The sequence below is a fragment of the Lolium perenne genome, chromosome 4 (genome assembly GCF_019359855.2).
Source record: "Lolium perenne isolate Kyuss_39 chromosome 4, Kyuss_2.0, whole genome shotgun sequence".
In the NCBI taxonomy this organism is placed as follows: Eukaryota; Viridiplantae; Streptophyta; class Magnoliopsida; order Poales; family Poaceae; genus Lolium; species Lolium perenne.
Window position 1 is genome coordinate 52,602,782 of NC_067247.2, and position 13,351 is coordinate 52,616,132.

The window sequence follows — 13,351 nt, forward strand, 5'->3', positions numbered from 1 at the left end:
GTTGTGCTGTATGGAGGTTCCTGACGGGTGGACAGGGAACCTTTTGTAACGAAATGCTCGCTCTACAAACCTGAAATTCTAGCTTATCTCTAGAGCTGCTAAACTGGAATGCTACTTGCATATATGGGCTATAATGGGAACTAGTGTCTAATTCAAAACTTGGTGCAGAGATTATAAGTTTTTGTAAATCTTGTGGCGGCAGATTTATGAATGTTTTGGAGTCTGGACGATCAACATTTCCATGATTTTATCTAGCAATTTATGTGATGCTAAGTTCCCTTGAAAGATAAAACAACAGGTGGATGTTCAGAAGTTCCCGTCACTCGCACTTCATTCATGTCCTTAACCTATCAGATTAACCAACTTAGTCCATCACTCTCACTATCTCAGTTTAGCTTCTTGCCATTTAGTGGTCGATGTGGCATGTTGAGTCGGGCGTTAGTGTTGAGTACATGATGTGTGAGTGGAAATCTCAACATAGCCTGAAAGAGAGGCTTTTTATTTGCCAATGTGTTATTCAGAACCACACTGTTTATTGTAGGGGAAGGGCTCAAAAATCATGTTAGATTTTAAACATCTAGAAAAATTGATACACAATCCTTCACGCATGGTTTAGCAAGTATATTTTAGAGCTCATGTTCGCATATCTAGGTTCTTAGAAGCAAAGAAAGAACTTCGGTATTCCCACCTTAGATTTTGTTTTGAGAAAATTTGCTACATGACACCGTTATTTTCTGCGCTTGCCTAAACACAGTAAGACGGTTTGTTCCGGCAAACGCAAGAAAATATATGTGTAATGTCGCAAATTTTCCCTAGTTTTTTAGTTTTCTAGATGGGTCCTTCTTTTTTATTGGTATTTTAGGTGCAAAAGCCCTCTATCTATTAGGGTTGTGACCAAAGGTTATTTTGAACATTGCAAATGAGGAAGGGGATGTTAACTCTACCATCTAGCCACCACAAGATAGAGTGAAAAAAATTTAGATAGCATTTATCGAAGAAAAGACAAGAAAACCAACAGAGAAAGGAAGAAGAGCTAGTTGAGGTAAAAAAAAACTTAGATCAAGCATCGGATGCTGTCAACAAGGTTGTGAAGTCTAGATCCACTATCTCATCTTTTTCAAGCCGCGGTTCCACCCTCTTTGATGAGATTGTTCCAATCCGTATCGCATGTGACTTAAATCATGTTGTTGCCATCTAAGATCAGTAACCGTGTGGGAATTGGGCTTTGTGCCCCTCTTCTTCTCTAAGATCCCCAACCGTCTTTGGAGTTCGATCCCCCATTGACCTGCTAGAGTTGGGATAGTTGATCGGTTCTTCTTTGCTAGCGATGGCAGGGGAAGCCATGGCAAGGAAAGCTGGGGTAGCAGTCCCAGAAGGTAGATGTGCATGAAGGAAATGGCCTCGTATGGGATGCAGGGTCGACTCTATGTGGTCTAGGTCAAATCTCGACATCGCGGGAATAGCAACTTCGTGTGTCGACATGATCATGGCAACCTGGTGGGTTCGGTCTAATTTGTATGATGTAACAGTGACACTAGAAGGTGGTTGTTGGTGGACCGTGCAGGGCATGGCATAGCGCTGGATGCTACATATGTCGTGAGGCCCTCGAGGTGTGCTTCTCCTCTCCTAATTTGTTTGGGTGTTTATCCTCTCCATTGTTTGGATGGCCCATTTCCGCTTGTCCCGTAGCGGCTTGGTTCCTCTCTCTTCTTCGGTGGTGGTTCTTGCGGTGTGGTGGGAGGTGCCTTGTCGATACTCATTTGTGTATTGGTGTGCATGGTGGTGCGTTAACTAGGCAACTCTCCTATCAATGAAAGGCAGAGCTCCTGCTAGTAACTTGAATTTTTCTTACCAGGATATGTAAATTGGCCTTAACATAATACTAGGATAGGCATAGGCCTCAACTAAACAGATATCCACCTAGGTAGCCTTACATGCTAAGTTGGAGATCGACCTAGTGGCAAAGTTTCAACAATCTTCAACTTGGATGAACCACCATTTCATCATGGCTCGAGTGAGAGATGACGGGTAGGAAAACAAATTAGATATGCTGACAAGAGACATCTGCAGGAAGAAGAAGGAGGTCAATTCCCACGAAGGCGAGGGTGAGTTCCATCCAGGCCAGAGCAGTCAAACTTATGATGCTGGAGGCAGCAGTTTCCAATCCGGGCAGAGTAGCCATGCAGCTGGTGGTCATGATGGTAGTGCCGAGGTTGATAGCGACGAAGAAGAAGAAGAAGAAGAAGAAGAAGAAGAAGAAGAAGAAGAAGAGCAGAAGAAGAACATGATAGACGAGGAAGATGAGGATCGAGTGGAGGATGAGCTTCATTCAGATCAATCCGGTGGATCCGATAATTCAGATGACAACGAGGAGGAGGATTCAATCCCCTCTTCTTGAAACCAGGATTTGTCAGAGGCAATGATAGTGGATGACCGGCATGATTCTGCCTAGGAGTACAACATGAACACCATCTCAATTGATGCTAGATATGCTGACAAGAGACATCTGCAGGAAGCAATCACTCAGTGGGAAATGAACACACAAAGGGTATTCAGAACCACCGTTTCAAGTCCGAAATTCTTGACAGTGGTCTGCAACGATGCTAGATGTCCATCAAGGGTGCATGGGTATTGTTCGAAGTATGACACAACATGAGTTGTGAGCGACTTCGTGCCACACACATGTGTCCTTAAGAGTATGCTGCTGGATCACCGAAACCTTACCTCCATTTTGCTTGCTCGCCTGTTGTACAAGGAGATTGTAGAGAATAAAGCGATTGGGGTTAAAGCCATCCAGCAGAGAGTTCACCTTAAATATGAGTATGTAATTTCATATGGCAAGGCATGGAGGGCTAAACAGACGGCACTGGAGAACAGATTCGGGACCTTCCTAGATGCTTATGACGGCGTCGTCCGTCACCTCCAGACATTGAAGGACCGGAATCCGGGCACCTATGTGGACATACAAGATTTTGGGATACCAGAGTTCCCTACTGTCAGGGTTCTGCACATGGTGTTCTTCGCATTCAACATATGCATCGAGGCTTTCAACCACTATCGTCTGGTGATGTGTGTAGATGGAACTTTTCTGACTGGCAAGTACATGGGTCAGATTCTGACAGCCATTGGCGTGGACGGCAATAATCGAATTGTGCCTCTCGCATTTGCATTTGTTGAGAGGAAGAACACTGCTAGCTTGTTAGGGTTCTTCAGGCAGATAAAAAAATCAATTGTGAAAGATCGCCCAAATGTGTGCAACCTCCACAACAGGCATGCATATATACTTGCGGCTATCAAGACGCTGAAACAAGCATGACCTGATGAAGGGACGCCATGGCAGAACATGCAGAGCAGGTGGTGCATGCATCACCTGGGGGCGGGAAGTGGTGGCGGGAAACACGACGGCGGGAAGGGGTGGCGGGAGAGGGTGGCTCGAAATGATGCTGAGAGCAAACTCGGCCAAAAATCGGGTTCCTCTAGCTCGATTTATAAAAATCGGGTTCCTCTAACCCGATTCATTATTTTTCTTTTCCCTCCGCACGGTAACACAATAAGCCGGGCTCCACTGCCCCGAATTTTTTTTTGGGTTAGACTACCCCGATTTTTGTATACTTGGGTTCTACTACCCCGATTTTTAAAAATCGGGTTCCTTGAACCTGACGGTGTATTATTTCTAGAAAAAGTCTAAACAAATATTATTTATAGAATAAGAAAAAAAAATTATTTTAAAAAAAAATCGCTCCAAGTCACGTCCAAGAACATTTATTTCCTTCCTATCGATCTGCCAAATTTGAGGGAAAAAACGTAAGATCCTACTATGGTATCGTTTCCTGAACTCGTTGGTTCTTATACTAAATCTTAATACGTACGGAAACCAGCCGGGTCCGAGTCACGTCCGACAACATTTATTTTATTTTTCTGTCAAAAAAGGGTCCACGGACCTGGACTCACTGTCGACTTCGGACCCAACCTACCTAGTATATACAGTACACACGTATGCTGGTATCCAGGGCGATCCAGATCTTGATCAAGCACTGATCGATCGATCAATGGCATCGTCGTCGTCAGTTCCGCCATGGTCTGACATCCCGGAGGACATCCTAGCCCTCGTCATCGACCGCCTAGGCTGCACCCCACCTGACCACCACCGGAGACGCCGCTGCTTCACCTTCTCAATGGCGTGGTCTCAGATCCTACACCTACACTGGAATATCTCTGTCGACCGTGACGGCTTCGAGGCCTTGTGCCATGTCCGGCAGCGCGCGCTCTCCGCTGACCGCGCTCGCTTCCGGGCGGTGTGCCGTTCGTGGCTTCAGGCTATGCGCCACCACGACGCGGCGACGCGGCTGCTGCCGTGGGTCGTCTTCTCCGATGGCTCGTTCTTGGTACCCTTCGATGATGACGATGGACACCGCTCCCTGCCTATACTTTGCCAGATAAAGCGACGTGCATTGGCTCCACCGACGACTGGCTCGCCCTTGACTGCATCGACGAAAGGAAAGCCCATACTTACTTCCTGCACAATCCTTTCTCCGACACCACGGTGCCGCTACCGGAGCTGAACACCATCATCGGCAACGTTTCCGAGCTCTTCGAGGTCCGCAAAGTGCTCATGCATTCAGGCCCTAGTGATGTCGTCGTTGTCCTGACGAACAACTGGAATCATCCCCTCATCTTGGTCAAGCCAGGGAAGGGCGTGTGGCTGCCTGAACCACAAAAGGCTCCTTTCATCTACATCATGGACGTTGCATTTCTTGGAGGCAAACTCTACGGGATCACCCACACCAAGGACCTCGTCTACCTCGGTATCGGTTTCGATGGCGATGGCGTGCCCAACGTTACCAGTATCGAGCGCCTCATCAAGTGCCCGCCCTCCCGCATATACCGTCTCCATGTATGGAGGGATGATGACAACGACAACTCCGAGGTCAGCAACGATAACGATGGCGATACAGATGAGAACGACATGGACTACATCGACGAGGAACTAACACAAGAGGAGAATGAAGAGGAATGTGCATTAGATGAACTTAGGGACAAAACTGGCGATGAGAAGGTTCTCGAGGGTATAGCCTACCTGAAAGATACTGACGTGTCACATGAATCAAAGGATTTCATTATGGTCATTTGGTACTTGGTCCAGTCACGTGGAAAGTTACTCATGGTGAGAAGACATTTGCGGGTGCCCAACGCGGAAGAAGGCATCAACCGCACTCGCAAGGTAGAGGTTTTTGAAGCTTCTATTCGCAAAGGTGTGTGGGTGCCGGTTTTAGATGGACTTGGTGGTCAAGCGCTTTTCATTAGCAAACGCTACTGCAAGTCAATTTCCGCCTATGCTGGTGTGGAAAAGGATACTATCTATTTTGCCGACACAGGCGAGCTATTCAATATCAAATCGCGAACTATGAGTAAACCACAGAGAGGCGTCGATCACTGGCAATCAACGTGGATGTTTTCCCCTGATCTTGTGGTGTAATAATCATGTAAAAGTATAGAGTTAGTTAAGCAACATCATTGTACTTAGTAGCCTAATGCAATTGTGGTAAGAACACTCGGTTCAATTCATACCTAGATGGAGTCATTTGTGTTTTTATCTCTCAAATAGTTTTAACATATATCTAATGAATCATTCAGCCTGAGCCGGCATGTGTTATTTATTGCAGAACTGAACTCTATGCATGACATATTATTTCTATAAACTAGATGAAACCCACGCGTTGCTGCAGATATGCTTAAATATGTGAGACAATGTACATAGCTGATGATTTTGCTTCTATACGTACACTCCATTGTACATCTGAATGAATCACTAACTTGTTGATTTTGTCCTCCCATGAAACACCAAACTATGTGCTATGCTCCATTAAAAGCACACAGTAGCAAGAGTCGTGTTTAATTTTCATTTCTCCAATCCCTCCACTCGAACAAACAGAAATAGAGAATAACACGTTAATTTGAGAATTCTATTTTAGCATCTGAACAATTAAGTCCTCTGGTGATCTGACTTTTGATAGTAGGGAAATTACAGATATACATTTCTCCAAAAAGGTAAAAGCTTCAAAATAAATTGTGGAAATGTAGAAATTCTGGTTAGATGCAAACTGAGCAAGTCACAATAAAGTAGTATAAAATACTGTATTTTTTTATGAGTACCTAGAGTTGTTGATCTGCTGAAATTCAAGGGGAGAGAACAAACAAAATGGTGCATTCATTCATATACGATAGGAATCCATAATTTCTTGTAGTAATGTCTAACTTTAGGTAGCCTAAGTGATTGAGTTATAGACAAATATTTATAGTAGAGAACAACAAACACTATCTCAAGACACTCTGTGTAATAATTAGAGTCATGGTGATTGAAAATATAAGCATATATAGCTTTTTTCCTTGGTCATGAAAAATGATGAGAGGGATCTTTCGGAAATTGAAACTTTTGCTCCCGCAATATCGAACAAAATGATATATAGACATTATACAATGGAATGTATATGAAATAAAATGGAGCTGAAAGTGTTGCTGTCGGCGGCCGGAGGTTCTACCATGCCACATCGGTGCTGCTACCATCGATCATCGGCGTTGCTGCAAGCGCCATCATGCCGGTGCTGCATCAGCAACGCCACATCGGGTTCTCTGGCGACAGCTGTGGCCGACGGAGGAGCAACGCCTACATGCATAGACTGGGGGATGCAGATCGTTGAGGACGGATGCGTAACAGGAGGAGGGCTGCTGCACCAGTGACCACACGGCCGCTTCTCCGGAGGACCATCAATAGAGTTGTTGCTGGTGCGAGCGGCCGGAGTCATGTGAGGATGGCGCTGTGAGATCCCACTTGTTGTGTTTTTTCTTTCTTTCGTTCTTTTTGTGGGAAAGATTGTGAACGTATACGATGGCTAAATTGTTGACAACCTATGATCGGGGGATTTGATCCCGAGGGAAACACGCTCATTTGCTGAACTCCAACTTTCGTTGTATAATTAACAAAATCCGCACTTCCGCTCCTATCTACAGCTGGCAGCCTCAAAACAACAACAGAGAGAAATAGCTAAATAGCTGCGTGAGTGCATCTCTAGCAGAGCCGTAAATTGGGCAAAACTGAATAATAACTGCCGATTTACGGGTTCAGTTCAAAAAATAGCGCAGATCAGTCATCGTAAACGAGTTAAAACCAAAAAAAAGTTTTCAGACCGAGACCGAAAACCCAACTCGGCATATATTGGTAGGGGTCGAAAGGGCAAACTTAACACAAAACTCTATTCGTGCCGCGCTGAAATTTCAGATCGAGCTAAATGCTTCCGCCGGTACCGTCGCCGGAATTCAACCAAATTCGTCGGAATCTAACCAAATTCCGGCGAGCCCGCGACGGCGTGGGGCGGCGCGGGCGGGGCGGGGCGGAGCAGGGCTGGGGCTGGCCGGGGCGAGGCGAAGCGGCGGGGCTGGTCGGTGCGGGGCCGGGGCGGGGCTGGGCGGAGGGCGCATGTGGGGCGAAGCAGGGTGCGAGCGGGGTGAGCAGGGTGGGGCGTGGCCGAGGCGAAGCGGGGCGCGGCTGGGACGGAGCAGGCCGGGGTGGCTGGAGGAAGAAGGAGGCAAGAAAAAAATGATATCATGGATCCACTGACATATTTAAGAATATGTCTTTTTACAATTTTAGTTTACGGTTTTGTTTTGCGCTGAACTCAGTTTTTAGTTTACGGAGCAGGGCGGGGCGAGCAGGGCGTGGAAGGCCACGTCCAAGGAGAAGCGGGGCGGGGCGCGGCCGGGCTGGGCGGGGCTCGCGGCTGGGGCAGAGCAGGCTAGGGTGGCTGGAGGAAGAAGAAGGAGGAGACAAGGAAAAAAACTGATATCATGAGCCCACTGACATATTTAGGAATGTCTTTTTGCAGTTTTAGTTTACGAACTCTGTTCTGCGCTAATTTTTGACCTGTAAATACGAATTTAGTGAACTGAACTCTAAATTTTTAGTTCGTGTTTTTAGTGGCTATGCTAGAGAGATGCTCTGAGATCTAGGCTATGACCAGTGGGTCCAATACACAGTCATAGAAGGTAGCGAATAGGACGGCACTGCACGGTACGGCCAAGATACTGCTGGGGCCCAGCAGTCAGCGTCCGTAGCCGAAGATCGAGCGAGCCGCATTTATCACCAGCCGCCGCATCGCTCGCTCGACCAGTCAGTCCCCTTCGCCCACCTTTCTCCACGCCAGACGAGAGCATGGCGGCGCAGATGATCATTCGGGCGTCCGGCAGGGTCTCCGCCGTCGCCCGCAACGGGACGGTCGCCGCTCTCAAGGTGGAGGTGGCCGCCGCCGGCGCCACTGCGGGCCACTACGCGACGCACGGCGCCTTCCGCGCACTCGCCGTCGCGTGCGGGGCGCTTGGGTTCGTCGGCGGCGCGGCCTACCTCTGCTACTCCAAGGGCGTCGGCTTCACCAAGTACCTCCTGTCCCCCGCTACGTCCAACGCGCCTCGACACGACCGTGAAAGGTAGACAGGGTTCGATTCGGGTACCAATGCTTGGCTTGATTCGGGGTTTAGGGTTTCTGGAGGTTCGATTCGGGGTTGTGGGTTTCGGGAGGGTTCAATTCCGCAACACGGGGGGTTTGGTTGGGTTCGATTCGGGTTTCCGTTTGGTTTTCCACAGCGGGGTTTGAGGGTTTGATTCTAAATCTTCTCCCGCACTCGCTGCTGATGACCTCCTCGCAGGGCCAACGCGCAAAAGGCGGAGTGGAGAGGAAAGCGTCTCCGCTGTACACGGGAGATCCGACGCTTGACCAGGCATTAGGACAGGTTACTTATAGGTGAGCATCTCCATTTCCGATCCACCACAGTCTGATAAGGTCCCTGTATTTGTGGTATTACTAGCATATATCAGCGCATTGCTTGTGTAACCTCAGCGCTTTGCATGTCTGCTTAAATTCATTCTGTAAAAGAGGTGCTAGATGCATATCTGGCTCTCTGGTCTGATTATATTGTTCTGCGCCTGTATCTGTGCTTGTTTGAGATGATCATATGGGTGTGACTTTGTGTGCAATAAACTTATAATTGTCTTGTTCACAAATTGTTTTGCGGACAGCGAGGACGTGTAGGACTTCTCAGCTACAGGTTAGAAGGCCTGGCCGAATGAGTAGCCTCAGTTTTGCACAAGGCATTGTTACCCGGATATGCATTGCCCATCTATGTAATCAGATTGTGGTCTATGTGAAAAACGACTGGCTTGACAAGTTAAGAGTACCATGACCTTAAGTTCTTCTGAACAATTTTACTTCTACTGCATTTTTTTATCGGGTCACTTGTTTATGGCTGGAAACTGTTGTTTATAGCTGTTATCTCATCTTTCCTTCATTTTTGTGTCGAAGAAGGGCTAATAATTACCAACCCAGTAGTAATCTGACTGTCTAATGTCAATTTGGAAGCATGTCCTGATAACACAACTTTTTTGGTTTTCTTCTTTGAGCATCTCAATTTCAGATCCACGTCAGTCTGATAAGGTCACTATATGTAGTATATATCAGCGCATTGTTTGTGTAACCTCAGCGCTTCACATGTCTGGTTAAATTGATTCTGTAAAAAGGTGCTAGATGCATATCTGGCTCTCTGGTCTGATCATCCTGTTCTCCACCTGTATATATGCTTGTTTAAAATGCCATATGGGTGTGTCTTTGTGTGCAATAAACTTATAATTGTCTTGTTCACAAATTGTTTTAGGGACAGCGAGGACGTGTAGGACTTCTCAGCTATAGGTTAGAAGGCATTGGCGAATGAGTAGAGTCAGTTTTGCACAAGGCATTGTTGCTAGGATATGCATAGCCCATCTATGTAATCAAATCGTGCTCTAACTGAAAAATGACTGGGTTGGCAACTTAAGAGTACCATGACCTTAAGTTTTGCTGAACAATTTTACTTCTCCGGCATTTTTATTGGTCACTTGTTTATGGCTGGAAACTGCTGTTTATATCTGTTATCTAATCGTTCCTTCATTTTCATGTTGAAGAAGGCCTAATAATTACCAACTTAGTAGTAATCTGACTTTCTAATGTCAATTTGAAAGCATGTTCTGATAATGCAGTGTTTTTTTTTCGTTTTTTTCTTTGAGCATATCTGTTTGTCCCTGGCCATAACAAATTGTTGTTAAGTCAAGTATGGGACGTTCAGGCACACCTTCTCGTGTTCTTCTTTCTGGTAGTAGGTGATCTTCTGGGTGCATCCGTACTTGGCGTTAGAGCAAGGAACCATGACGGATTCCATGAGATATTCCATCCCTAAACAGTGCTTGAAGGTAGTTTTGGCAGAGCATAAGTGGCACTTGTTCCGCACGAGCTTGGGACGGCAAACAGAGCATACAAAATGCCCCACATAACAGATAACACTGGAATAGGAAGAATGAACAGGGTCAGAATAAAGCTAAATAACTATGTTGTAACATGACAAATTAGTATCCCTCAAATTTATGCAACCGCTACTTTATGGGGGCAGTTTGGGTACATTCAACATGCTAGTCTACACGTTTGAAGTTTTGAACTTATAGTGCGATCGATACACTGGTGAAGCTATGATATCAAGCTTAAAGTTCTGCTTGTCTCTTGTTAGAGCTACCACCTTCCATCGCGACCAACCCTCCTTGCTTCATTGTGCAATAATGCATTAAGCTACTCAGATCTTGTACTTGTGTTTCGATGATGGTAGTACTGTACAATGTCTATTGTCGGTTTATGTTCTTTTTCTTTTGCTCAAATAAGGAATCGAATAATTTACAGTAGTGCTGACTGTTGGAGATATGTTTGGCTTGTTATCATAACTAGATTATGTGTCTAGATCATCGTGGTTAAATGTCATATATAGCTGTTCTATTGTTCTTTAACCGCCCTTTGTCTCTTTGCAGGTTTTGCACAGAGGTTCGGAGTAACTACTGATGGGATTAGTTTTTCACTAAGTATCGAATTACTACTGATGGGGATAGTTTGGTGTGACGGATCGAGGGTAAATGAAGACATAGACGAGGCCTAATACTGTTACGTCTGCCTTTTATACTACGTATATCTGTTATCTGCTTGGTCATTTGTGCGTACAAGTACTTGATTCTTGGGGATGCTGTCTATTATCCCGATGTATCTCTTTCTACAAGTACTTGATTCCTAGGGATGCTGTCTATTATCCAGAAGGCATATGATGAAACTTGGCCCTGTGTGATATATGTTTGATGAGTATGATCTTGTTTCTGAGGCCAGGCACCTCCAGTACTGTATTATTACTTTGACGCTCCTCTGATGTCATAGCTGCGCTGCCCTGGTTGCTGCCGGCGGATTCTGTGGTGCTACCCAGGAGAAGGTTGCAACACTGGAAGTGTACGATGGTGTTTGACCAATTTTGATAAACTATATGGTGATTTTTGGATGGGTCCAAAGTGCATTGGGGTCACCGCTTAGCCATAAGAACATGGATCTTCACGTTGACTGCGATGACGGCGGCAAAACGGGTTGATTCCCTGTGGCGAAGGAAGATCAGAATGAACCCAATGCTCTGTATATTGGCTATAAGCTAACTCTAGATGAGATGGCTGTTGGAGATATGCCCAAGAGGCAATAATAAAGTGGTTATTATAATATATTTGTGTTTATGATAAATGTTTGCATACCATGCTATAATTGTATTAACCGAAACATTGATACATGTGTGTTATGTAAACAACAAGGAGTCCCTAGTAACCCTCTTGTATAACTAGCTTGTTGATTAATGGATGATCATGGTTTCGTGATCATGAAAATTGGATGTTATTAATAACAAGGTTATGTCATTGGTTGAATGATATAATGGACATACACCCAAATGAGCGTAGCATAAGATCAAGTCATTAAGTTCAATTTGCTATAAGCTTTCGATACATAGTTGCCTTAGTCCTTCGACCATGAGATCATGTAAATCACTCACACCGGAAGGGTACTTTGATTACATCAAACGCCATTGCGTAAATGGGTGGTTATAAAGATGAGATTAAGTATTTGGAAAGTGTGAGTTGAGGCATTGATGGCGCGTGATGCACACGTCCGTTGGGAACCCCAAGAGGAAGGTGTGATGCGCACAGCAGTAAGTTTTCCCTCAGAAAGAAACCAAGGTTATCGAACCAGTAGGAGATGAAGGCCACGTGAAGGTTGTTGGTGGAGGAGTGTAGTGCGGCGCAACACCAGGGATTCCGGCACCAACGTGGAACCTACACAACACAATCACAATACTTTGCCCCAACTTAACAGTGAGGTTGTCAATCTCACCGGCTTGCTGTAAACAAAGGATTAAACGTATGGTGTGGAGAATGATCTTTGTTTGCGAAGAACAACAGAAAACAGAGATTGCAGTAGATTGTATTTCAGATGTAAAAGAATGGACCGGGGTCCACAGTTCACTAGTGGTGTCTCTCCAATAAGATAAATAGCATGTTGGGTGAACAAATTACAGTTGGACAATTGACAAATAAGGAGGGCATAACAATACACATACATATCATGATGACTACTATGAGATTTACTTAGGGCATTACGACAAAGAACATACACCGCTATCCAGCATGCATCTATGCCTAAAAAGTCCACCTTCAGGTTAGCATCCGCACCCCTTCCAGTATTAAGTTGCAAACAACAGACAATTGCATTAAGTACTATGCGTAATGTAATCAACACAAATATCCTTAGACAAAGCATCGATGGTTTATCCCTAGTGGCAACAGCACATCCATAACCTTAGAACTTTCTGTCACTGTCCCAGATTCAATGGAGGCATGAACCCACTATCGAGCATAAATACTCTCTCTTGGAGTTACAAGTATCAACTTGGCCAGAGCCTCTACTAGCAACGGAGAGCATGCAAGAACATAAACAACACATATATGATAGATCAATTAATCAACTTGACATAGTATTCCATATTCATCGGATCCCAACAAACGCAACATGTAGCATTACAAATAGATGATCTTGATCATGATAGGCAGCTCACAAGATCTAAACATGATAGCACAAGAGGAGAAGACAACCATCTAGCTACTGCTATGGACCCATAGTCCAAGGATGAACTACTCACGCATCAATCCGGAGGCGGGCATGGTGATGTAGAGCCCTCCGGTGATGATTCCCCTCTCCGGCAGGGTGCCGGAGGTGATCTCCTGAATCCCCCGAGATGGGATTGGCGGCGGCGGCGTCTCTGGAACTTTTCTCGTATCGTGGCTCTCGGTGATAGGGTTTTCGCGATGGAGAGAATATATAGGCGAAGGGGCAGAGTCGGGGGACGCTCGAGGGGCCCACCCCATAGGGCGGCGCACCCAGGGGTGGGGTCGCGCCCCCTAGGGTGTGGCCGCCTCGTCGCCCCTCTT

General features: G+C 45.7%; 2 protein-coding genes across 3 annotated transcripts; both read left to right on the top strand.

Annotated features, from left to right (window-relative positions):
• The first annotated feature begins 2,698 nt into the window (after positions 1–2,698).
• Positions 2,699–3,316, top strand: LOC127346783 (uncharacterized). The gene has a single exon (XM_051373046.1). It carries the CDS (start codon positions 2,699–2,701, stop codon positions 3,314–3,316), a length of 618 nt encoding a protein of 205 aa, XP_051229006.1.
• Positions 3,317–8,143: 4,827 nt separating this feature from the next.
• On the top strand, positions 8,144–11,198 carry LOC127292530 (uncharacterized). Of its 2 annotated transcripts, none has more exons than XM_071818612.1 (3): positions 8,144–8,478; positions 8,698–8,792; positions 9,068–10,851. In XM_071818612.1, exons 1-2 carry the CDS (start codon positions 8,207–8,209, stop codon positions 8,774–8,776), a joined length of 351 nt encoding a protein of 116 aa, XP_071674713.1. In that variant the 5' UTR covers positions 8,144–8,206; the 3' UTR covers positions 8,777–8,792; positions 9,068–10,851. The 2 variants fall into 2 exon arrangements, with proteins under 2 accessions (XP_071674713.1, XP_051177912.1); XM_051321952.1 differs by lacking the exon at positions 9,068–10,851 and adding an exon at positions 10,874–11,198 and having other exon boundaries at positions 8,145–8,478.
• The last annotated feature ends 2,153 nt before the right edge of the window (positions 11,199–13,351 follow it).

Excerpts from the sequence above, each read along its gene's own strand:
- LOC127346783 (XM_051373046.1), top strand. The coding sequence starts at position 2,699 with ATGCTGCTGGATCACCGAAACCTTACCTCCATTTTGCTTGCTCGCCTG.
- LOC127292530 (XM_071818612.1), top strand. The coding sequence starts at position 8,207 with ATGGCGGCGCAGATGATCATTCGGGCGTCCGGCAGGGTCTCCGCCGTC. Across the intron at positions 8,479-8,697 it reads CCTCGACACGACCGTGAAAG|GGCCAACGCGCAAAAGGCGG; the intron begins GTAGACAGGGTT and ends ACCTCCTCGCAG.